This window comes from Vespula vulgaris, chromosome 20 (assembly GCF_905475345.1).
Source record: "Vespula vulgaris chromosome 20, iyVesVulg1.1, whole genome shotgun sequence".
Lineage (NCBI taxonomy): Eukaryota > Metazoa > Arthropoda > Insecta > Hymenoptera > Vespidae > Vespula > Vespula vulgaris.
The window spans coordinates 1,295,405-1,321,960 of NC_066605.1; the positions used below are offsets into that span (position 1 = coordinate 1,295,405).

The 26,556-nt window shown below is 33.3% G+C and overlaps 1 protein-coding gene across 8 annotated transcripts in view; it reads right to left on the reverse strand.

Moving 5' to 3' along the window:
• The window catches only part of LOC127071096 (protein abrupt-like), a 75,307-nt gene extending 49,019 nt beyond the window's left edge, over window positions 1–26,288 (reverse strand). For 2 of the 8 annotated variants that reach the window (XM_051009981.1, XM_051009982.1), the window contains exons 1-3: window positions 24,803–26,158; window positions 5,988–6,549; window positions 4,763–5,739 (exon numbers count right to left, since the gene is read on the reverse strand). In XM_051009981.1, the coding sequence (XP_050865938.1) occupies window positions 4,763–4,969 (207 nt within the window). In that variant the 5' untranslated portion in view covers window positions 4,970–5,739; window positions 5,988–6,549; window positions 24,803–26,158. The other 6 variants (XR_007784828.1, XM_051009979.1, XM_051009978.1 and 3 more) reach the window with 6 other exon arrangements.
• Between the last annotated feature and the right edge of the window lie 268 nt (window positions 26,289–26,556).

The following is a 26,556-nucleotide window of genomic DNA, read 5'->3' on the forward strand; positions in this document are numbered from 1 at the left end:
TCATTAATTTCTGATCACGTATACAAACACACATTGAATTTACATATATATATATATATATATATATATATATATATATATCATTTATATATTGGTTTGATGTATTTTAAGATGCATATATATATATATGTATATATTATATATATAACATATTTTATTTGCTTGCATATACAATTTATGATAAGCGTATTTTAAAGGAAGAAGTAAGTTTATGAGGGATAATTAATCAATGATGTTGGATAAGTCGTGACGTATGTATGTACGTATATAAAATTTTGTTGGGATAATCACATCTTTCATAGAAGTTAATCGTCTAATAAATATTATTTGTCAAATGTATATGTATACATTAGTACATACATACATACATACATACATAAATATATATGTGTATGTGTGTATGTATATATATATATATATATATATATATATATATATATATATATCATAGTTGAATCATTATGCTTATAGACTCGGTTTATTCCATGAACGATAAATGTTAAAATGAAAAATACGTATTTATTATACTACTTCTTATACAAAGTCAAAGTATAAATGTCATCTGATTTTTCTTTTCTATCTTCGTAAATAAAAAGTATTCTCTCTCTCTCTCTCTCTCTCTCTCTCTCTCTCTCTCTCTCTCTCTCTCTCTGTTTCTTTCTCTGTCTGTCTGTCTATCTGTATTTCCTTCGAAATTCCAAAATTATATTGGCGACACGCGCGCTTGTACTCTTGGAAATAAACTCGTCTGCGTTTTAAAATCGAGTGTAACAGAGAATAATTTATCGTTCATGCGTCACCGTAGATAATCGACGAGAATCGAAAGTATTTTCGGCGGTGCGTAGAATATAAGTTTCTTGTCATGTATGTATGTATGTATGGTAGCGTTAATTTAACATTAACATTTGATCGGGACGCTTAAACGTTGGTAAAAAGTATGATTTGTATGGTGGTCCCAAAACTAATCTCCATATTTATTGAACGATTGCGTAAACATTATATACATATACATATACATATAAATATAAATATATATATACATATATACATATACATATATTTTTCTTTCTTTTTTTTTGTATCAATGATATTTCGTAAGTAACTACAACATAAAGTAACAGAAACGTTTTTAGAGGAGAAGACGTTTCTATCATCGCGATCTTTATAAAAAGTTATATGGTCCGGAAGAATTAAAAAGAAAAGAAGAAGAAAAAGAGAAGAAAAAAATACGAAAGAGAAAAGAAAAAAGGAACAAGATGAAGCTGCGATCGTTTTAACGATTAACCTTTGCCTGAGTAATATCTTTGATCACCTATGAATATTTTCTGGATATAAGTATATAAATTCAACGACAATAACAACGATAACAACAACAACAACAACAATAATAATAATACCTTGTAATAATAAAAGATGCATGCGTATGTATGTATGCATATATATATAATCTACGATACTCATAAATAACGTCCGATCACGAGTAGATACTTTCATAAAATTCACGATGCACCGTATAGATGCATTCCGTGGATCAAACTGCATTATCGTCAAAGGCAATTTATACTTTGGACACGGTTGCCGGAGGTGACGATGGTTATAAGAGAGAAAGGGAATATCGATCGAGAGTGGTACTCGAAGATGAAACAGGTTCTCTCTCTCTTTCCTTTTCCCTCTCTTTCAACAATAAGAAGGAGATGATGAAGAAGAAGAAGAAGAAGAAGAAGAAGACGACAACGACGACGACGACAACGACGAAGATGAGACAGGATGAAGGCGTCGAAGTGATCGATAGTTTAGTGTGTGTGTGCAAGAGAAAGAGAAAAACACACAATGAAAAAAGAAAGAAACAAGAAAGAAAGAAAGAAAGAAAGAGACAGTTAAAGAGACGACTTGGTCGTCACGTTTATTATGTAAATCAAACCGGAAGTTCTTTCCCTTTCCTCTTCCTCTTCCTCTTCTTCCTCCTTCTCCTCTTCCTCTTTTCTCATCCTTCATCCTTTTTTTTTTTTACCATCACCATCACCATCACCCCTATAATTACCCTCTTCCCGTTTTCGAGCTACATCGAGAAACGATCTTTGAAACGAGTTTGAAACATCCCTGACGTACACGTTGATTTTCTCCCTGGAATCTCTTTTTAAACGTTTTTAACTTGAAACTATTGCCGAGAGGAGTTGCGAATGTTAAATGGAACGAGTAAGATCGAATGGTTATATTTACTTATCGATCTTTTTTTTTTTTATTCAATACATACGTGTATATACATGCATATATATATATATATGTATGTATAGTTGTTTTCTATGGTGGAGGATAAAACTGTCGATCGGAGAATTAATTCATGAAAATGTAATTTGATGCTCTGTCGTGGAATCAAATTAGCGGATATTCTATTGAACTGATTGCTATCTCGTGGTTGTTTAAGTGAGAGAGAGAAAACGAGAGAGAGAGAGAGGGTGAAGCGTAGATGAGGTGAAAAGGAGAATCGATATACTGTTTTCTCTTTCTATCTCTCCATCTTTCTTTCTCTTTGTGTTTCAGCTTGGTAGATGCAAATTTTGAGGCGTACCACGAAGACAAAATTACAGGAAACCATAGAAAGTTCCTCTATCTACCCTCTATCTATCTATGTATCTTTCCCCCATACTTTTCAACTACCACCCTCTCTCGTACCTTTTTTGTATTTCATTTCTGCTTTCTTTCTTTTTCTTCTTATTCTTTTCTCGTTTCTTTTTCTTTTGGTTTTTTCTCTCTTTCCTTTTTTTTCATCCCTTTTTACTTCAAACCCATATAATTTGCATCTAAATAACCATCGAAGAGTACGAAGTACTCGATGAAAATCGTTCGTAGTTCTTTTCCTACGTTATCTTTTCTCTTTTTTATTTTTCTATTTCTTTCTGTCTTTTTTCTTTTCTTTTTTTTCTTACTAAAGACCGGATCTTTTATTAATATTTTTTATCTGAACTTTATATATATATACGTATGTGTATTTAATTTTTTTTCGTTCTTTTTATAAAGAAGTAAACACGAATTTGTGATAATAAATGTTAATCGAATATTGAATATTTGTTGAATCGATAATTGTCCATGTATTCAATCTAATAGCTATCTCGATGACACAAGAATCTTTGATCGTAAGTTGTGGTGACAGCTCGGAAGAAAAAGAAGAAGAAAAAGAAAAGAAAAGAAAAGAAAAGAAAAGAAAAGGGTGGGTAATTAGTTCGCGTGTAATTAATGATACAATACATTTTCAATTATACCGTTTCGTTGATTAATAATTGTTTACAAATATAATTAGCAATTAAGTCGGAAACAAATTACTTTTGCCATTAGTAATTGGTCCGTTGGTATTAATTACAAAATTATAAATGTAATTAGTGATTAAACGTGTAGTTAATTGCACAAGTAATTACCGTACTTGCATCGTCTCTCTCTCTCTCTCTCTCTCTCTCTTCCTCTTTCTTTCTCTCTCTCTCTCTCTCTCTCTCTCTTTCTTTCTTTCTTTCTCTTTATCTCTGTCTCTGTCTCTCTTGTAAGACGTAAGAGAAGTTCGAGTTCGAGTATAAGCAGAGACTAATAGAAGAGAAAAAGAAAGAAAACGGAAGAGGAGATGAAGAGGAGGAAGAAGAAGAAGAAGAAGAAGATGAAGATGAAGAAGAAGAAGAGAGAAAGAGAGAGATAGTATACTCTAACAAGAAAATGTGGTAGAGCTTCTCCTCTGGAATTTACCTTCTACCATAATGAGCGCAACAGCTTGCACTGATGTGAGCTAGGAACGATATAGGTTTTTCGACCTACGTCTCTCGCATAGTTTTATCCTTTCGAAAGAAATCATTGGAATTTTCAATGGCTATGAGAACGTTTTAGATACTAAAGAAATATATATATATATACACATACTTGTATCTCTTTTCTTGATATTTAAAATTCTTTCGAAGATAGGATTATTAGAAATATGATTGATTGATCTTAAATGTGTTATCTTTTCGTCATTTAAATTTCGTTCGATAAAAAAAAAGATTAGAAAAGTACAGACACGCAGATAGTTTTGTTATATTCGAATAAATAAAAAAAAAGAAATCTTTAGTATTTACAATGGTTATAAGAACGTTTTATGAATATTATATTTTAATGTTTCTTGTAAAAAAAAATCGTAAGGATAGAAAAATGATAGATTATTCTTTGGAGAAAAACGTGATGTTTTCGTAATTTAAATTACGTCAGAATATTAGTATTAATGTTTAATTTCGTTATAATCGGAAAAAATGATTAATAACTCTTAAGAAAGATCTGATATACTCGTCGTTTAAATTTCTTTCTTAAATCCTGTAATAGAATAACGATTGATCTAAGTCTTAGAAAGAAAAAAAAGGAATAAGAATTACGATAAATTTTCACGTATTATTTTATAAGTTCTATTGGAAAAATGCAATAATTAATAACTTTAATCTCAATCGAGATAAGATATACGTCATCGTAAAAAAATTTATTATGAATTCTGAGAAGAAAAATGAAAAAAAAAAAGAAAAAAGAAAATAGTTAATAACCCTAATCTCAATCGAGATAGGACATTCGTGATTTAACATAAATTTCCATTTAAAAATAATAATTAATAACTTTCGAACGGAGATATCGCGATTTGTCATTTTAGATCCGTTTTGTTACGTTAAAAAAAAAAAAACAGGAGGGAAGAGAAAAGAAATAAACAAAAAAAGAAAACAAGGAAAGAAAATGGAATGAATAATTGACATTAAAAACTCACCTTAAGTAGTCGCCTGAAATAAGGGCTGCAGGCAGAGAGGACGACCTTGTGAGCAGTGAAGCTGCTACTATCGCAGGCTAATGTCACATCGACGAAATCCTCTTCGTCCCTGAGATGACGGAATGAGCTAAGGATGCTCGAGTGGAAGTCGTTCCACCTGAGTGAGTATTGCTGCTCGCCGCTCGACGAGGACGAAGAGGCCGCCATGGCGTCCGTCCCCTCGGGACCCACGGCCGAGGGCACCAGAGGTGCTATCGTGCTCACTCTGCCACCCCAACGAGGACACCCTTTCTCTCTCTCTCTCTCTGTCTCTCTCTCTCGCTCGCTCGCTCGCTCTATCTCTCTCCGTCTCACTTTTTTTCTCTCTCTTTCTTTCCCCGTCTCTGTCTGTTTCTCTATCTCTCCGTCTCTTTTCCTCCCTTTGTCACCACCCACTTTCCTGATTTCTTTTTTTTCCTTTTTTCCTTTTACCCTCTTGTCCCGCGTCCTTTCCCTTACTCGTTTCCTTTTTATTTTCACCTTTCGACAGATACAGCAACGAAAAAGAAAGAATTTTCTCTTGGCACTTATCGGCACTTGTCAAGATGACCTTGAAAATAATATATATGTGTATATATATATTTCGGTAAACGATGTGTAAGAGAGGACGATGATGGCCACGATGCTGAAAATCTTCTTCTTCTTCTCTCTCTTTCTCTTTCTTTTTTTACTCAACGAACTTGAGGATTTTTTGGAAATTGGTACACTTGGAGGAAGAACTGGTGGTGGCGATGGCGGTGATGGTGATAATGGTAGTGGTGGTGGAAGTGGCGGTGGTGATGTTGTTGGTGGTGTTGGTGATTATGGCGATAATAAAAGTAAGAAGAATTTTCATCGGCGATTAGGCCAACCAGCCTAGTGTCACAGTAAGAATGATTCCATCGTTAACGATCATCCGACGTGGTGCGTCGCCTTCGTCGGTTCACCGTATGAATTTTCTGAAATCATTTTAGCCTACCATTATAATTCGTATATACATACACGCTCGCGCACATATGTATATTTATATAGATATATTCTGTGTTGTGCATTGTTAATTCATTATAAATGAAATAGAATAATTTACATGTATTAAAAAAAAAAAAAACACGTACATACATATGCATGCCTATGCGCGTGTATATCTATTCGAAATATAATTTGTATAATTAGAAAATTATATGAAATATTAATCAGTTTCGTTTACCTTGTAAGATCGAATTAATCGTTGTTTATCTTGGAAGAAAAGTTTTTCCTTTGAGGGAAAGAGGTCTTATCTTTTTATTTCGTTTCACTTTTCTATTCCGTATTTTCGTGATTCGTTCTTTTCCTTCTTTCGAGTTTATAAAAATCGATCGATCGATCGATCGAGCTTACGCTAAAAATCACTTTTTAGCTCGCTCGTATATCTTTTTGGCCATATTGCTGACGTATTCTCTAAATGATAATGAAGGTCCCGTCATTCCGTCATTAATAATTTTCGTAAAACTGCTCGATTAATCCGTCGAATCTTGTTTCTCTCTCGCACTACTATTCTATCGAGTACAGAAAAATCGTCTATCACAGCGGCACCTGATTCTCTTCTCGAAATCGCGTCCTTGCTTATCATGCCCCCTTGAGACCTCTCGCTTATGATTCTTCTCCTTCTCCTTCTTCTTCTTCTTTCCTCTTTTCTTTTTTCTTCTTTTCTTCTTTCTTCTCCTCTTTGCCTTTTCCTTTTTTCTTTTCTTTTCGTTCCTTCTCAGCCAGCTTTACCACAGTTCCCTCTTCTGTAATTGAAAAGTATCAATAATATAAGAGATTCGGTGGACGATACAATTTTTTACACAAACACACACACACACTTATATATACACTATATGCAAGATCGAGCAAAAGTTCCCAAGTGATTTTACAATTCTTCATATTATAAAAAAGTTCCTAGATTTGTGCAGTTTTGCAAGCTGCAAAATAAAAACGAAAGGTTAGCCTCGATCGTCGAGAAAGAATTATTGATTTTCAAAAACATCTAGTAACTTTTAGCCAACTCTTTATACGTATATGAAGTATTCATTTTAATAAATCGTAAATGTTCTTAATATCTTCATAATACGTGTAAGTCGATTCATTTCAAACATCTTGCATATATGTATTATTGATATTGAGTAAATTAGAAATTCTAATTTTTTTGTTACGATTCTTCGATATCTATTTTCTTTTTTTATAACTTCCTCCTTCTCCCTTTTTCTCGATGAATTTATTTTTTCTTGGTATACAAAATTATGGGAGAATTAAAAAAGAGAAAAAGATTAAAGAAAAGAGTTTTACGAATTTTTAGAAAGGTAATAAAAAATATCGTCGAAGAAAAAATGTAAGAATCTTTTTATAATCGTAGTCTGGAAATTACGTATACGTTACTTCACTTTTGTGATATACATGTATACATGCATACATACATAGACATATAGGTTTATTCGTAACGCTAAATATATCAGAGATGCGCAGGAAAGCTTGTCGATTCAACGCATGAATTCCAAACGATTCCCTTTTACTCTGGCCTGATATCACATGGACGTACGTACGTACGTATGTATGTATGTACATACAAATCGCGTACGTTTTACATATGTTTCAGTAGTCCGATAGCTGGTACATCGCATTTAACTACATACGATCGAGTTCACGATTTTCCATTAGGAATAATTTACTGATTGTGCAAGAACTACATTTTAACTGCCAAGATACTCATTTTCCTGTTTCTTCTCTCTCTTTTTCTTTTTTTCTCTTCATTTTTTTCTTTTTCCTCTCGTTTTCTTGAGACAAGCTTTAATTTTACATGTACAATACTGTACTATATATAATATATATATATATATTTTTATTAAAACATTATACTCTGTATAGAGTTTTGTATATTTATGAGTTTAATATTTAATATAATATTCTAGATTTTTTAACATTTATTAAAATATTCAACTCGACATGTCGGAGCTCGTACGTTTTAAAAATTTTCTCTCTTTTATATACGGTACAATAATTTAATAAAAAGAAAAATATTCCATATCGTTCGCTTAGATATACGAACTATTAAAAACTGCAAATGATTATATTTCGAATATAATTCCTACGAAAAATAGAACGACTTCAGAAATATTGATGATAACGGACAATTATTTCTCAATGCAAATATTATGTTCGCGTCGAAAGAGAAAAAAAAACAATCGAGAGAGAAACAAAATAAAAAAGAATGATAGAAAAAAAGAAACTGAAAGAAGACGCGTAGTGGGAAATGCAAGTGCGAATGCGTCGAATGAATTACGTCGGATGAATTACTGGGCACACGATAAGAGATGGCTAACAATTGCCGCGTAATGCGAGGAACGTGCGTTTGCTATGATACTTGGAGAATCAGAATGTATGTACATATATGTATATATATATATATATATATATATATATATATATACATATATATGTATTTATCATGCCTACGCGTATTATGATATAACGTTGAAGTTATCAATAATACGTACAATATATTATAAATATAATACGTCTGCGTTAGAATTGCAATTCACGCAAAGGAATTCTGTTTTATCTTTTCTTTTTTGTCTCTTTTTTTCTTATCCTCATCTTCTTTCTAAAAAATAAAAGAACAGATAAATTGTTCTTCCCACTTTTATATTATCCCAATACCTAGGTATTAAGTATTATTATTATATACAATATTATCGGTCATAATGTGAATTAGCTTTCGAATGCGTGTTTGCCTATACAATATTTATATATACATCGAATTGAATTTCATTCAGTTTGAAGTTATTTTCATTGGAAAATATCGGCCAGTGGGTAGGAACGAAAGTGAAATCGATCTTTTGAAGAAAAACAAGAGGGGAGATATTACATCGGTGATACGATAATACCGGAGTACGAGCTTCCGTATTTTTCGATCGGACGTTTGCTCGCAATAAAATCGTGCCCACGTTGCAAGGTCGCATAAAAGCAAGAGCTAAAACAGAAAGAGAGAGATAGAGAGAGAGAGAGAGAGAAAAAAGAGAAAGAGAGACAGAGGCAGAAAAAGAGAGAGAGAGAGAGAGACAGAAAGAGAGAGAGAGAAACGCTTTGCTAGTTCAGCGTGCGTAGCCGACATTCCATTGTATCGAATGAATGAACCACGCGTCCCTGAATATATTTCAAGCGATCGATAACTCTTTCTCTCTATCTTTTTCTGTCTCTCTTTCTCTCTCTCTCTTTTTTTCTTTCTCTCTCACGCACTCTCACTCTTTCTCTTCTTGTTTGCATCTCTCCGCATTTGGAACGATTGAAATTACATCTGTATCTACTTTTTACATAAATTTCATTTCGATTCGAATAAAGGTTTTCTTGTTGCCTTTCCTTTTTTTTATTTTGTTTTCTTTTTTTTCATATGGAACACGGAACGATCGATAGATCGATTAGATCGATATAACACACTCGTCGTTTCAGACGAGAGAGTAAAAGAGAGAAAGAGAGAGAAAACCAGAGGTCGTTCGCCTTTTAATATCGAGAATTTTTCAAATAATTTCTTTTTTATTTTTTCTTTCCTCTCTCTCTCTCTCTCTTTCTCTCTCTCTCTCTCTCTCTCTCTCACTCGTTTAATTCGGTTATACTTATAAAGATAAAGTTTTACGGTTGAGTGCTCCTCTCGAAAAGAGATATTTATTTGTATTTATGTATATATATATATATATATTTCGTCGACGTCTGTATGTAAATTAGTTTGATGATTAATTATCGCAAATTGCACCAATCGTCGGCCTTGATTTCATACGAATATATATATATATATATATATATATATATATATATATATATATATATATTGAAGTTCATGATACACGTATGTTTCATCGAGAAAGATATACAAAAATTATTATTTCTTATTACAATAACATGTATATATGTGTGTATATATATAAAGGATAGAGTATGGATACGATCATGAATCATAATAGATAATTGCTTCGCGATAATTTTTCCACTTGTGTCTTACGTACCTATTTCATAGACTCGAGCAAAATATTTATTAAAAAAAATCGATTATCGATCGAAATAAATTATCTAACAATGACAGATATAGCGAGACCATTCTTTTTAGAAAAGATTAGAACGGAGATAAATGATAAAGGAATTAAAAAGAGAGAGGCAAAAGAAGAAAAAAAATCCAAAAAGAAAAAAAAAGGAAGAAACAAAAAAATATCGAAACAAGATCTATCTATTATATCCTGTATCTACGATATTATCCAGTGGCGGATGAAACCGTTCTCTTTGTTAAAGATTATAAAAAAAAAGATATAACGGATAAAAAAAAAATAAATTAAATAATACAAAATTGCAATAAGATTTATGCGTCTATTATCTCATTATCTATCTGTGCTATCGTCACATACGAGTTGTACGTAAGTACCTGTTTACAATTTTTTTCCATAACGTGATTGAGAAAAGAACAAAAAGAAGAAAAAAAAAAGTAAATAAATTAAAATACAAAACATTGTAAACAGGGTATATTATATGCACATCCTATCTCATATTATCTATCCGTGCTATCATCATTCGATGATGATGGTGCATACGAGACCATTCCTTTCTCACGAAGAATTAGACAAAAAGATAAAAAGTAGATGCATAAAAAAAGAAATAGAAAAAAAGAAAATTTAAATAGAAAAATCAGCAACAACAGCAGCAGCAGCAATAGCAGCAAAAGTAGCAATAGCAATAGTGGCAACAGCAATAGTAGCAATAGAAGCGTTATCGAAAGAAGATTTATGCATGTTAAGTATCTCGAAGCAACGCAGATAGATAGATAGATAAATAGATACATATATATATATATATATATATATATATATATATATATATACGCACACATTATATATAGATAGATACGCTTGGTTCGTTCGACGCGACGAGATATAAGCATCGTATCAAGGACGACAACGTGACTTCCTCGAATCTAAGATCGTTTTATATTCAACGAGGAATCGTAAACCTCATTGCGGTGCAGCGCAACGCGTTAATAATCGCGAATCAACAACGCCTATCGCGTTACTACGATAGAAACCCGACTTGGTACTTTTCAATAGTCGATATCTCACGCGCAAGTGCACGCCCTTCCTTCCACCTCTGCACCCTTTCCCCCCTCTCCTCTTTCTCCTCATCCTCCTCATCCTCTTCATCCTCCTCATCCACCTTTTATTTCTCATCTTCCTTCTCCTTCCTTTTCTCACCACCTTTCTACCCCCTCTCTCTCTCTCTCGCTCTCTCTTTTTCTACTCCCTATCCATAGAGAAAACCTCGGCCTTTTCAACATACCTTTCAAGAACGGATTTGTGCACACGTCGCTTTTCGTGCAACGCAATACTTCGCCGCCCTTGCACTTTATTCGCTCGTCGCATGTATTATAATTACACCGATTAGCGAGACTTTTTACGACGTTTCTTCTTTTTTCTTTTCCTTTTCTTTTTTTCCTTTTCCTTCTCTTCTCAAATACGATCGAAAACATTTCTTATCTTTTTTTTTTTTTTTTCGTTTCGTTTCTTTTGATATAACACCTACATACCTATATAAAACGAAGTGGAAGCAATAAAATTTTGTTATTCGAATTAATCGTTAATTATCAAAATCAATTAATCGTTATCAAAATCGATAATTATTTGTACGTTTCTCTTATGTGGTAGAAAAGTGATTCACATTTTATTCGCACGTTCGCACCGATGTTATGTGACTTTTCGCAACAATTTTTTTTTTTTAAATACGTTCGCAAATGTTTCTAGAACGTCTACGTGTGTAAAACTGAGAGACAACAAAATTTAGTTATTCGAATTAATTGTTAATTATCAAAATCGATAATTATTTATATATTCTCGTGATAGGAAAATGATTCACATTCTATTCGCTTTTACGTTGCACGGAATTGCATCGGTGTTGCGTGGTTTTTAACGATAGCTTTCTTTTTTTTATCAAAATACGATCCAAAACATCAACAAATAATTATTTATATATTTGTAGTAGAAAAGTCTTACGCGTTTCATTCACTCGTAATCCGATTGGCGTAACTCTTTGCAATAATTTTTGTTTTTTTTTAAATACCATACAAAACCATTTTTATGTATGTATGTATTTATGTATGGATGTACGATAGAGAAAACAAAATTGTTTTCATTCGAATTTATTATTTAATAATAAAATCGATAATTCTCTGACGAGTGTACAAAAGAGTATAAGTCGGATTTATTAGTTTTGCAGAGAGACAGATAGAGAGAGAGAGAGAGAAACAGAGAGAAAGAGACAGATACGCACTTATAATGTTTAATATTTAAAAATGCAATGTGTAATATCAGGTGTTAGATTTTGGACGTGCAAGTCGATAACATATGTATGTATATCTCATTCCATTCGACTTACTATATATATATATATATTCATGTACTTATACATAAGCATACATACTTATACATATTATTAGTAAAACGATAGCAAATATAGCATACCTCTTTCTTTCTCAATAAAAATAATTTCATTTATAATATAATTTCATTTCTCTTTTTCCTCTTTTTTGGAGTTTTGCGCGATCGTTAGAAAAGTTAGTTATATATTTGTAGTAGAAGTATCTGATTCATAGATAGATCGATATATGATAAGATAAATGATAAGATGAAGTAGTTACATCGTGTTTAATTAAATCTATTTTGCAATGTTAGATTTTAATTTTTATCTTAAGTCAGTTCTTCATGATTATTATCGTAAATAGTCGTCAAATGAGGCTTAATATAGAAAGAGAATACTTTTCTCTTTGCACGTGTGTATGAATAGAAAAAAAATAAGGAAAATAGAAGAAATAGAAAAAAAACAAGCAAAAACTTTTACGAGCGTGCACGTACGTACTATCTATGTAAATACAATCGATAAGAACATTATTTTTTAATATATACATACATACATACATACATACATACATATGTATATATATATATATATATATATTAAAATTAATTCGTATATGAATTCAAATACATTAATTAATTAAATAAACAGAGACACGATAAAAATCTAATTGCAACTAGATTTTCAATTTTGATCTCTGTAAAGATAAAAGAATACAATAATGAAATTATTAAAAATCATAGAAAAATAATTACTAATGTATGCGTAATTATTTGGTACAGGTGGGTGGGTCGGGGAAGATATTACGAAACAATAGAAAAATGTAACTTATACGTATAAATTTCAGGTAATCGCAGTAAAAAAATAAGAGTAGCGACAACAACAACAACTATAATAATAAAAATAACAATAATAATAATAATAATAATAATAATAATAATAATAATAATAATAATAATAATAATAATAATAATAATAATAATAATAATAATAATGACAGCTATATACGGGAAGATATAGACGATCGTGTGTGAAAATATATAGGGTTGCGCAGGTGCAACCAACTTGTAACTTAGCGTGTATGTATATATATGTGTATGTATGTAACTTAGACCCATCGTATAAGTATCGGTCGTTTGCGTTCGCGCGCACGCACGCACGCACGTACGCACGCACGCACGCACGGTATTTGCCGTTTCCTAATCACTTGGTAGGAGTTAGCACTCGCGTCAGGTTGACGACCCTTTAATAACCATCCACGTACGTACGTACATACGTATGCATCGACTATACTACGATCATCAAACGTGAATCTGCCTATCCCTCTCTCTCTTTCTCTTTCTCCTTTCCTCTCTTTCTTTCTAGACAGCCAATTAGGAGACCTTTGGTAATGAGAACAGTCATGAAAACGTCGACTTGAATACTCGAAAACGAATAAAGGATTTAGAATTCGTGGAATATTTCGATTTCCTCTCTCTCTCTCTCTCTCTCTCTCTAACGATGGCCTCTACGAAGGTCCGTTTTCTATTTCAAAGAAAAACGAATTAGAAAAATAAAAAGAAACAGAGAATAATATGATCAGGGACGCATTTATATTTTTCAAGTTATCCTAAACGCAACGACGACATTGTTAAGAGTCCTCAAAGAAACAAATCTATTTCGGTTGATATCAAATTCGTGGGTATGTATTCTTCTTTCTTGATTTAATTTTTTTTTATTCTGCTTTCTTTCCCTACTGGTTCTGGTTTTAGCAAATATATAGTAGACTATTTTTCTTTTTTTTTTTCTTACTTCATAATAACAGTCCGTGAGAAGTAACCTTTTTAAAACGTATGACTCTATTCTCCACGAGTGCAGGCTTCGGTGTTCTACCCTTATATGCACCTTATATGTATAGAAATGCTATATTAATGCACTTTATATGTACAGAAATATACATACGTATAATAAATATACGATAACGTGACCCTGAAAACATACGTTCAGTTGCATTTGCACTTCCCTCATAATTTTTCAAAAATATCGATGACATCGAGGATATAATCGATTCATAAATAAACGTTCATTTTGATATCGCAGATTACAATCGTTTTGTGTTTTAAGCGATAAGAACGAGAAACTTTATTGTCAAGACTTTTTTTTTTGTTTCGTGGACTTTGTTGTTTCGTCATAATTTCTCTCTCTCTCTCTCTCTCTCTCTCTCTCTCTGCAATTTGTTATCTTGTTATATGTTGTACAAAATTATAGCTAGTTTTTATCAATTTTAAATTTCATTTGGTTAGAAATTGAAAAACATAAATGTTATTAAGATCGATCGTAAAACGTATGTATATACTTAGATTATATTATTTATCGAAACGTTTAATATGTCTCTTTACACGCGTACGTATACGTAAATTCGTATACACGTACATACGCGAATACGTCAGAAGCGAGAAATTTTTATCTCATACTTTTGTTTATCACTTAGCTAGCACACCAGTTAATTTATCGTATTTAATATTACGATCATACGTAAAGGCCATTCGGAGTATAAATTGTTCGGATAAGTTCTGCTTGTCGTCGTTGAAATTTGTCGTCTTTAAAAAAAAAAAAAAAAAAGAAGAAGAGAAGCAATTACTCCGCTTCTGCGCATCTTTCTTTTTTTCTTTCTACCTTCTTTTTTGCTTCCTTTTTGTTTTTCTCTTTCTCTTCTTCTTCTTCTTCGCTTTTATTTTTGTCAATTGCAGGTTAAAAAATTGTTGAGAAGGAAGAACGTTACGGTGTACACTCGCACACTCTGTTTCTCCCCACTTGTATATTTTCAAAGTAAAAAGGGTTCTTCTCTTTTATCTAACAAGTAACACCAGAGACGAGCTTATTCATTTCTCTTTTGCGATATAATTTCATAGTATCTACATATGCATACGCACATATACATATATAAATATATAAATATATAAATACATATATATATACATATACATATAAGCTTTTGATTCTTTGTCACGTATAAACGAGCAAAGAGAGCGCATAATATAGTCTTTAATAAAATTCCTTCTCCTTTTCTTTCTTTTTTATCTTATATCATTTTTTGATGCGACGATAGAACAAAAAAAAGAAAAAGAAAAAAGAGAAGAATGTTTAGAAAATCATCGATTTTTTCAAAAAAGAAGAGGAGAAAAACAGAGAAAATTTTCTTGTTAATTCTGTTTGGAAGGGAACGATTACGTAAGAAAAGTAGTACCGGCGTTAAGGTACAAGGTTTAGGTATCGACGAAATATCGAAAGGACTATGGTCCGAAAGCCAGGTATAAAAGTGGAACCCTCGATGGTTGGTTCTTACCACAAAGCAACAAACCCGATCGATTTCTTTGCAGGTACCTAAAGTATACCCTCTCTCCATTCGACAATCCTCCTTTCCTTGCCCCTCTCTTCACCTTTCCTGCCCCTTTTCTGCCCTCCCCCCTGCATCCCCTGGTACCCTAACCCCACTCCACTACTCCCCCATAAATATCTACTTCTTATGAGATTATTATTCTTTCTCATAGCATATACCATGGACTTTCGTACAACATAATGATTTCTAACCGAGGAAGAAATTCTTTTACCTTTTCTTTTTCCTTTACCTTTCTTCTTTTCTCTTCTTTTTCCCTTTGCTAACGAATCTTTTACATATTTATGACACCGTATAATGTCTTTGCCTATTGTCACGAATAAACGAAGGAAAGATCTCCTTATTATTTTCTCATTGTTCATGCCCGTAAACAAATCATTTTTATAATATTTCCCTCGTTATTACTTTATGATTACAAATTGGTTTACATCGCCGAGTATAATTGAAAATTTAAACTGGCATTCAGAAGGAAGAATGGACTATTCTCGTTGAAAATATCGATGTTACTGTGAGGGATGAAATGGAAGAAAGTGAAAATGCTTCTCTCTCTATCTGTCTCTATCTTCCTTTCTATACCTAAGTGCAGGTATACGTAGGTATGACCACATTCTTCAAGACAGTTTCTAGAAAAGTATGAAAGAATATTTCATGACTTCTCGAAGATTTCGGAACCTTGAACCTTCAAACTACGTCGTCATTTTTCAACTAACCATGAATGAACAATTGTAGTTTTCCAATATATCAACTCGTAAATGCGAGTGAAAGTTTTTAACACAAAAAATTCTAAAGAATTTTTTATTTATTCATATATATATATATTTTTTTTTTTAAGTGTAACGAGTTAAACGTTACAACTTAGAATATACATGTGCCACAAAATCGAAAATCCCCATAACTAAACTCGAATTACGATATTCTGTTTCTTGGAATGGTAGGACCCCATGTATATGTGTATGTATGTATATATATATATATATAGATGATTTAAACAGAAATCCCTGGCTGTCCTTGAAAAAAGGAGAAGAGAAAAAGAAAAGAGAGAGCGAGAAAGAAGGAGAGAGAGAGAGAGAGAAGAGGGAGGGAAGTAGGAGAGAGAGTCGAGTTACCAAGGGAACTTTCGAAAATAGATGAAATTCTCACAAAAACCGTAATGGAAGTGCACTGTCGGTGGTACTAGTACCGAATGCTTTCCCTAAGTGTTGAGAATAAGCAGACACAGGAAGAGTCTTCTGAGTTGAGTGATAAAGAGAGATCTCTTTCTCTCTTTCTCTCTTTTTGTTTCATATAGTAATGTAAAATGTGAACGACACGTGGAGGGCCATTAGTTGAAACGAATAAAATAGAATCAAATAAAAAGATACATGGAAAAAGAGAAAGAAAGGGATAAAGGGATATACAAAAGCTTTGTCAAAAAAAGAAAAAAGAAAAATAAGTAAGAAGGAAGGAAGAAAGTAATTGAGTCTTCGTGGAAATGATAATGATTCGATAACGATAATAAATATATATATATATATATATATATATATATATATATATATAGAGAGAGAGAGAGAGAGAGAGATAGGTGGGCATGTATGTATATATATTCTAAGAAACACACAAGATGCATCTAATCGATCGATCGCACCTGAAGCACGAAAGTTCCGCACCTGAAGTTCGTGTCTGTTAATTTATTCGCAGGTGAAGGTAATAGCTGCAGTAACAGCAGCAGTAACGAGTAATATCAGCAATAACAGCAAGTAATCACTCGTATATGCAAAATTTCGCGTAATAAATTCGAGAAAGTCGAGAAGTCGAGAATTGAAATTATTTCGAGAACGAATATTAACTGGGAATCTATTCCTTATCGAAAAATATATTCGATTTAACGAGAGACATCCAGCCGTATTATTTTATACCGATGAATATGTTAATAAGATTGGAATAAATATTTTCGATCGAAAAATTGAAATAATATTTTTTCCTTTCTTTTTTTGGTTGAAATCTAAATTAAGGAAAAAACATCTCCAAAGAAAAAAAAACAAAAAACAAAATATGACATTTTTAAACGTTAATAAAAATAATACTTTTCTTCGTGCATAATAACAACAAGGAGTCTCGTTCTTCGACCAGACTACAAAACTCAGAAGTGCAGAGCAAACAACGAAGGGGAATTCACACACACTTGCACGCATGCACGCACACACACATACACAAATATACACACAGACTCATTCGCTCGCTCACTCACTCACTCACTCTTCATCTCTGTCTCGTTCGGAGACATTATTATTGTGCGAATACGGTTACATCCGCCGGTTTATTTTTTTCTCTCTCTCTCTCTCTCTCTCTTTTTTCGACGTAGTAAGCTTAAGGTGTACGCACAATGTGTGCAGAGGAAGAAAGTATGTATGTAAAGTACTCGTGTATATACGTACGATATATATAAGTACGTATATACATATATACCTGAAAGAAGAACCCTATGTGAAGTAAATCTGGGACCATTAATAATATCGCCAGCGCAATTATCGAGCCAGCTGCTACGTTCCCTCAGGGGCCTCACCAGGGCCTCACCAGGGCCTCTCTTCGAAACCTTGTACTCGTCACGGCAGGTAGGCGCTAGATGTGCGTACTCGTATGTTTTTTTACAGGTCCTACGAATATTCTAGCATTTTATATATATATATATATATATATATATATGCACACATTATATGTATATATATGATATATATCAAATATGTACGAGTATACATACATATGCCCGAAGTAACCATAAGTTACTTTATTGTAACAATCATCTTGTTTATGTGCACACACAAATATATATATATATATATGTGTGTGTGTGAATAAATATATTATATATATGGCCGAAGTAACCATAAGTTACTTCATCATAAAAATCATCATGCATATCTAAAAATTCTAATTATATATATTCCTTTTCGATCATTTCGTATTTCCTTTATAGAAAAGTTTAATCGAGTTTCGTGAATCTATTATTTATGGCTGAAAAAAATGGTATTTTCAGATTGAAAGAAAAAGAAAAAGAGGGAGATAGAGACTGGAAGAAAGAGAGAGAAAGACAGAGAAAGAACGAAAAGAATTCTAATTAGATTTCCAAATTGAAAGATCCTACATTATTCTTTAATCGTTTCGTTGAAAAAACGAATTTTCGAATAATCGGTTTTGTTTACTATTTAAGGTCGAAGAAAATTCCATTGCATTCTGTTGCGTTGCATTACATTACATTGCATTGCATTGCATTGCATTTCATTGCATTCTGAGTTTGAAAGATAGAAAGAGACCGAAATACGCACACAGAGAGAAAGAGAGAGAGAGAGAACGAACACAAATGTGATTTCACTTTCGAATCGTGATAATTATTCCGCCATGAAATAAACGAGCCCTGTTTGCTTGTCACGTTACGACGTTTGCTCTGCCAAAACAGACCGGAACGATCTCATGCGGATATTTTCGTGTGGACGAACACGAGTTGATGATAATAAGGGAAATGATAAAAGAGAGAAAGAAGAGAACATATGAATGTTGTTAAACAAAATATTCACAATTCGATTTTTTATAGAAAATATTTAAAAGCTATGATCAATGGAAAACTAATCGTGTAAGATAACAGTACTCCAATGAAAGAATATTTGACAAAAAAAAAGAAAAAAAAGAGAAGAATTCGAAGTCGGATCAAGAGAAAAAGTGATCAGACGATTTTAACGATTTATTACATTACTCATTTACGATACTACTTTTTAGGTCAATCATTTCAAAGATCGTAAAACTATCGTACGAATCTCTATAAAAAATTATGATATATCGAACGAATGAATGAAATGATATCTTTTCTTTCGAGAAGAATGTTAGAATGATTATGATGAGAATGAGTCGGACTATTCTCTCGAAATCGGAATTAAAATGATAAAAAAGAAAGAGAGAGAGAGAGAGAGAGAGAGAGAGAGAGAGAGAGAGAGAAAGAGAAAGAGAGATAGAAACAATTGACCATATCTTTATCTCTCTCGCTCTCTCTCTCTCTCTCTCTCTAGTTTGAGAGAGCAACAGCAATCGTCACGAGCACAGTCAAGTGAAGAACGCATATACATACGTATATATTTATCTATGTATGTATGTATGTATGTATATACGTATGTATATATGTATGTATGTACATCAGCCACCAACCACAATCTCGTGCTTCTCGATTCATTAATTAATCGGCGGACACGCCGCGCGTCGTTCTCGTTCGTACACACAGTGGCAATTACCGGCGCATTGTCGCGCATAAATCATTAGCAAACGTGACGCTTCCATAATTCGGTTAATTTGCTTCGTTTTTGTCGATCGTCCCTCTCTCTCTCTTTCTCTCTCTCTCACTCCATCATTTTCTCTTTCTCTCTCTCTCACTCTTTTGTTTCATTCTCTCTCTGTCTCACTCACCCTCTCTCTCTTTCATATTTCTTCTCTTATACGAATTATAATACTTATCACAACTTGCACACTGATCCTCGTACGGACAAGCAGAGCATTGTAGCGATGAGACGATCGTTCTAATTCTTTGTATCTATCTATCTCTCTATCTATCTCCCTCTTTCTTTCTGTCTCTCTCTCTCTCTCTCTTTTTCTGTCTATCTCTTTCAAAGTCATCGTCCTCGATGAACGTGCCAAGACTAATTAAACTTTAAAAAAGACAGAGGGAGAGAGAGAAAGAAGAATATAAAATTTCAAACAACTCTGCCAGTAATTATTATGTAAAAAGATGTAAAAAGTAAGAAAGAAAAAAGGAAGTTGTGAATAAATTTCTAATCGTTTAAGAGGACTAAATAAAATCGTTAAGACGGGTCTAAGTGCTATTATTATGTAAAATGATGCGACAAAAATTGTGAACATCTTTCTAATCGATATATATGTATATATGTATATATGCGTACATAATCATGAGATAAAAAATATATTTGAAGTATTAATTAAACACTGAAATAAAGAGAAAGAAAAAGAGATGATAGATCGAGAGAAAAAGAAGATGAAATTCGAGAGATTTCTGTACGTAATTATTATGAAATTACAAAAAAAAGAATATGTGAAAGGAAGAAGAAAAAAAGTGTAAAGATATTTAAGCGTACAACCCATACGTTAAATCGTCAAAGAAAATATAACGATGTATTATTTAATTTCTAGCGTAACTCGATTGATCATAGATGGAAAAGAGAGAAAATAATAATTCTTACAATTATATCAAGATAAGAAGTCTTTACGTATGTTGATTATTACCGAGGAGACCACAGTTGTAATCGAAACGTGAGTGTGACGATAAGCAAGCGCGAAGAACATGAACAAGTTATATTTGAATTACTCTATCTAGCTTATAAGGTGTTATCGGTACATACATACATACATACATACATATATATATATAAATGTCAAGTAACATACTCGTTTCAATGATTATGTTCTAATTACGGAAACGAATACTAGAGAGAGACAGAGAGAGAGAGAGAGAGAGAAACTCGATTTCTCGCATTTATCGAAACCTTATTTCTCGTTTGTTTGTTTGTTTGTTTTTTATTTACTTTCCTTATAAAGATATTTAGAAATAAAAAAAATGGAAAGAAAAATTATGTTTCAAACGATGATTCCATATATCTTTCCCGCGAGTATGGTTTACCCGATCCAAGAGTATCCTCTTCCAACATCGACCGCAATCGTTGTTATAGTACGTAGTAAAAGGAACTTATCGCATGAAAGCGTGCGAGTTGGTCGTTAATAAAAGGGCAGACTTTATGATATAGCCCTAAGTCTAAAACTCTTCGCGATAGAGAAAGGGAGAGAGAGAGAGAGAGAGAGAGAGAGAGAGAGAGAGAGAGAGATTTTGGTATTGATCAAATAGTCTAATAAATGTCTACGAATACATATGTACTACACGATTCATACGATTATACATGATATCATGTAAAAATGAAAAAAAAAGAGGAGAAAAAGCAAAAAGAAAAAAAGAATATCCTTCAAGAAAAGTGACGATAATCTGTCGAGTTTTCTTATTCACATTGGTTTAAGCCTCGTCGTCGTGATAACGAGTAATAGCAAATATGTATGTATATCGAGTTTAACGACCGTCGAGGTCTCGTCTTCGAAAAGGAAATATGTATTGCGATAAAAAAAAATATACACATATATTAGTATAAAAAGGAAAAAAATAAATAAAAAAATAAATAAAGAAAATAAAGAAAAGAATAAGTAAATAAAAGAGAGAAAGAAAGAAAGAAAAATAATCTTTTATCGATTAGAGTTTATCGAGAAACTTGATGGTATCTATATATGCATGTATTGCATATATATATATACACACACTTCGAGTTGTAACTTTGAGTTTTACTCCGTCTGACAACTATTACGGAGAGTGGCCTTTCTACAATTAACCACGAATTTCCTGTCAGTGAATGTTCAAATATATGCATACATATATAAAAATAGAGAGAGAAGGAAAGAAAAAGATAAAGATTTAGTAGATAATTTAACGTTCTTTAGAGATAGATAGATACATATAGAAACACTTAATAAAATGTAAAAAAATTAAAGGAAATTAAAAATTCTTTCCATTTTCTTTTTTTTCGTTTTTTCCCTATATTATTATTCTCAATATGAATGAGTGAGAATATGCAATAGGGAAGATTATTAAATCAATCAATTTGACCCGTAATGTAACATGTATTATTAAACGTCGGTATAATACACGTGTGCGTTACATTAATGTCATAAACGTTTCTATCCTTGTCTCTTTCTTCCCCCTTTTCTCTCTCTCTCTCTCTCTCTCTCTCTCTCTCATTTTCAGGAAGTTTCGTATCGAATTTATCAAAAAGTCGACGGGAAGCTCTCGCAGAACGATAGCCAATGCCGTCGAGTAGGAGAGAAAGTGAAGGCGAAGTTGTGTTGTTAACTGTTACTTCTAACGGATGGACGCACTCCCGCCACCCCCTCCCACCCTTCTTTTCCCCATCTTTCTCTCTCTCTCTCTCTCTCTCTCTCTCTCTCTTTCTGTCTATCTTCTGACTCTAGTGTCTTACCGAATATTCAAACAGCGTTTTTTTAGAAATTAAGTACATTGGAAATTAGAGAAATTATATACGCCGTAGGATAAGTCATAAAAAGCGATTTTAAAAGACGCATTGATACTTTCTCGAAAATAAAGTTTAACAAATTCAATTTCTTATTCGATATCAATGTACGTGCGCGTGTCTCTCCGTGTGTATCGATTAGAAATAGAAATGAAAGAATGAGAAAAGGAAAGAGAGAGAGAAAGAGAGAAGATAAGAACTAATAATATCGTTGATGACGTAATACGATTGTCTCGAATCTGTTATAAACATGCATAGTATGAATATTATGCGTTTTATTTGTACGTCTAATGATAATCTATCTATCTATTTCTCTCTCTCTCTCTCTTTCTCTCTCTCTCTCTTTCAGAGTCCCTTTTATATAGAAGTTCGATGTTCTTCCGCTTAGATAGGCGTTTAGTCACTCATTCTCTCACTCTCTCTCCCTTTCTCTCACTCACTTACTCACTCACTCGCTCACTAGCTCACTCTCACTCTCTCACAACAGTATGCAGCATACAGGCCACGTGCGTATATACGCAAAGCCCTTCGTATGTGTTAGTACTGCACAGGCCGATTTATTGATCACGCTCGACGCACGCAGAGTACGAATATGCGTGTGCTTCTCGTAATGGCTACTGAAGTCTACAAATTTTCTTGATCAAATCAAACGAATGGTAATATATCTACGATAAATAAATAAATAAATTAATTAATTGATATATATATCACGAGGTAAGAAAATAAAAGAAAAAGAAAGAAAATTGTGATGGAGAAATGAGAAATTATAATGGAAGTTAAGCGACATTTGAAAAAATGAAAATTAATTAATTAATACGTATAGGGGAAGCGAATTTTCGTTTGAAAGATCTTAGAAATATTTCAAAACATATTTACCCATGAATATCTATCTCTATAGTATTTTCGTATATTCTATATACCGGCATGTACATACCTAAGCATGTATGTATTTAGGTGTATCCATTTACATATGTATGCGTGTATGTACCTACAATAACAACAAAGCAATGGATCGCGACCGGTTGCAAGGAGCTCTAACGTGCAGCTGCGAGTTGGAAATGACTACCACTATACTATAGTTAAGATCGAAGAGAGAATAGAAGAAGATGCCGTTAGAAGACGAAGAAAACGAATAATAAGAAGGAGAAGAAGAAGAGGAAGAAGAGGATTAGACTAACGATTAGAAATCATATACCAACGAGTTGTATGTTAACGATCATAATTCGAGAATATAGTTTGTAACACTAAGAAAAGGACAGAGAGAGAGAAAATGATACTGATGCGCTCTTCAACGAGAGGGAGAGAAAGAGAGAGAGATAGATAGATAGATATAGATATAGATATAGAGAGATAGAGATAGAGATAGAGTATTTGCGATCGGATCGGCAAACTTCCATAAAAGCGCGCGCCGTTCGAGCAGCAACGAGCAGGACGGCGCAATTAACGACGTGGGCCGTGGTCGATACTGCAATTAACTTTAACGAACGGGCGGCCTTGCGATTAAACTTAATTAGTATCGCGGTAATAACTCGTTAATAATCAGAGCAGCGTAGGAATATATATGTGGCTTGATGTACTCGTGCCAAGTTTACCTATATTATATACATGTGTGTATATATATGTATATATGTGCATGAGTATATTCGTATATTTCTTTCTTTCTCTCTCTGTCTCTCTTTCTCTTTCTCTTTCCTCGAGTGTATGTGTATATATGTGTGTACACGTGTGAACGCGCGCGCGCACGTGCGATATGAGAAAAATATGATATATATTATTTATGATATATACACATATATATATATAAATATATGCATATATATATACGTAGGTACGTGTACGTGCAGATATTATATATATTTACGTGAACGAGATGACGATGTTAGACGTTAGTAGAAGAAGTGTCTAGTTCGACGGTGACGTTTGCAATTTTTTTTGTTGCACTTAACCGTAACGACGTCCAATAGTAGAAGCAGATGAATAATAATGACGATCATCATAATCATTAAGACGCTTAATACAATCATTACTATCATCATCACGACAAGCATCTTTTCTTTTCTTTTATTTGATTTCTCTCTCTCTCTCTCTCTCTCTTTTCTTATGACGAAAATTCGAAGTCACCAAAATAAAAATGTCACTAACTTTGCAATAGCAGCAGAAGTAGTGGTAGTAGTAGTAGTAGCAGTAGCAGTAGAAGTAGTAGTAGGAGTAGTACGAGTAGTAGAAGAAGTGGAAGAAGTGGAAGAAGTAGAAGCAGAAGAAGAAGAAGAAGAAGAAGGAGATTGAAAACAATGATCACTGACTCGTCCTAGTAGTAGTAGTAGTAGTAGTACCGGATGATGATAGTTTCCCTCTCCCCACATGGAACTAACTTCGATGACGACGAAGATTTGATGACGTAGACGATGATATATCTTCACACTCTTTTTAATACTTTGTTTATTCCTTTATATTTTTTCCTTCGTCTTTTCTTTTTCTTTCTTCCTGTCTTTCTTCTTTCCTTTCTTTTTCTCTTTCTTTCTTTATTTCTTTGTTTGTTTGTTTGTTTATTCGCTTGTTTATTAACTTTATTTATTTATTTACTTATTTATTAATTTACTCCTTTATTTCTTCGGTTTATTTCTTCGGTTTTATTCTTCCTTTAATTCTCCGTCACTAACTACTAGAACGAAATGAGGCGAACGTCCTTGATATACACATGGAAAGTAATAATATCCTTCGGGTCTTGGTATGATCATTGACGACGACGATGACAACGACGACGACGACGACGACGACGACGACGACGACGAGGACGATGACGACGGCGACAACGACGACAACGACGTCGACGACGAGGGACGACGGCGACGGCGACGGCGGCGACGACGACGGCGACGAATGACGACGACAACGACGACGACGACGACGACGGCGACGACGAATGACGACGACGACGACGACGACGACGACGATGACTACGACGACGCGTGCGAAAAGAAGTACCGGCACTGACTGAATGAAACCGAGCAACGATCGCGCCTTTTCGACGCGCACAGGGGAGATCTCACTTTGCGTTCTTTCTTCCTCTTCTCTCTTCTTGAATTCTTTCACAATTTCTTTCTTTCTTTTTTTACCTTTCTCTCTCTCTTTCTCTTTTTTATATATGTATATATATGTGTGTGTATATATATATATATATAAATATATTTCTTTTCCTCTTTCTTCGTAACCCTCGTTTCTTCCAACTTTAACGAAGAAGAGTTGGAGATTTAAAAAAAGAAAATAGAACTTGATTTCGATAAACACTATTAAAATAATATATGTATATATATATATATATATATATATATATATATGTATGTGTGTGTATGTATATTTATATATATATATATATATATATGCAAGAGTTCGAGAGAAAGTTCACTAAAATGTATAACACTAATGTACTAATATTTTTCTTTCTCTCTCTCTCTCTCTCTTTCTCTCTTTATGTATTATCCCGGCTCGAAAGAACATCGAACACGAACCTTACTGCGGGGCGGCGCACCGAATTATGGGCCGCTGTATGCTTTCGGTGGGCTCTCGCCCCTCTCCGCCTTCCTATCATTTTCTCTCTTACACTCATTGCACTTGTCTCCGTCTCTCTCTCTCTCTCTTTCTACCTCTACCTCTCCTTCTACCTCTCCCACCCTTACTCACTATTCTCTCTCTCTCTCTTTCCCTCTCCTTTCCTCTTTCCCTCTCCACTGTACCAACTTACTATTGCTATACTCTCTCTCTCTCTCTCTCTCTCCTCTCCTCTCTCGCTTCTTCGCCATACGCGTTTCCACCACCATTTCTCTCGTCACGCTCACGAGTTAGCTAGCTTGCGTGTGCGAGAGAGAAAGAGAGAGGGAGAGTAGAAAAGAGGGAGG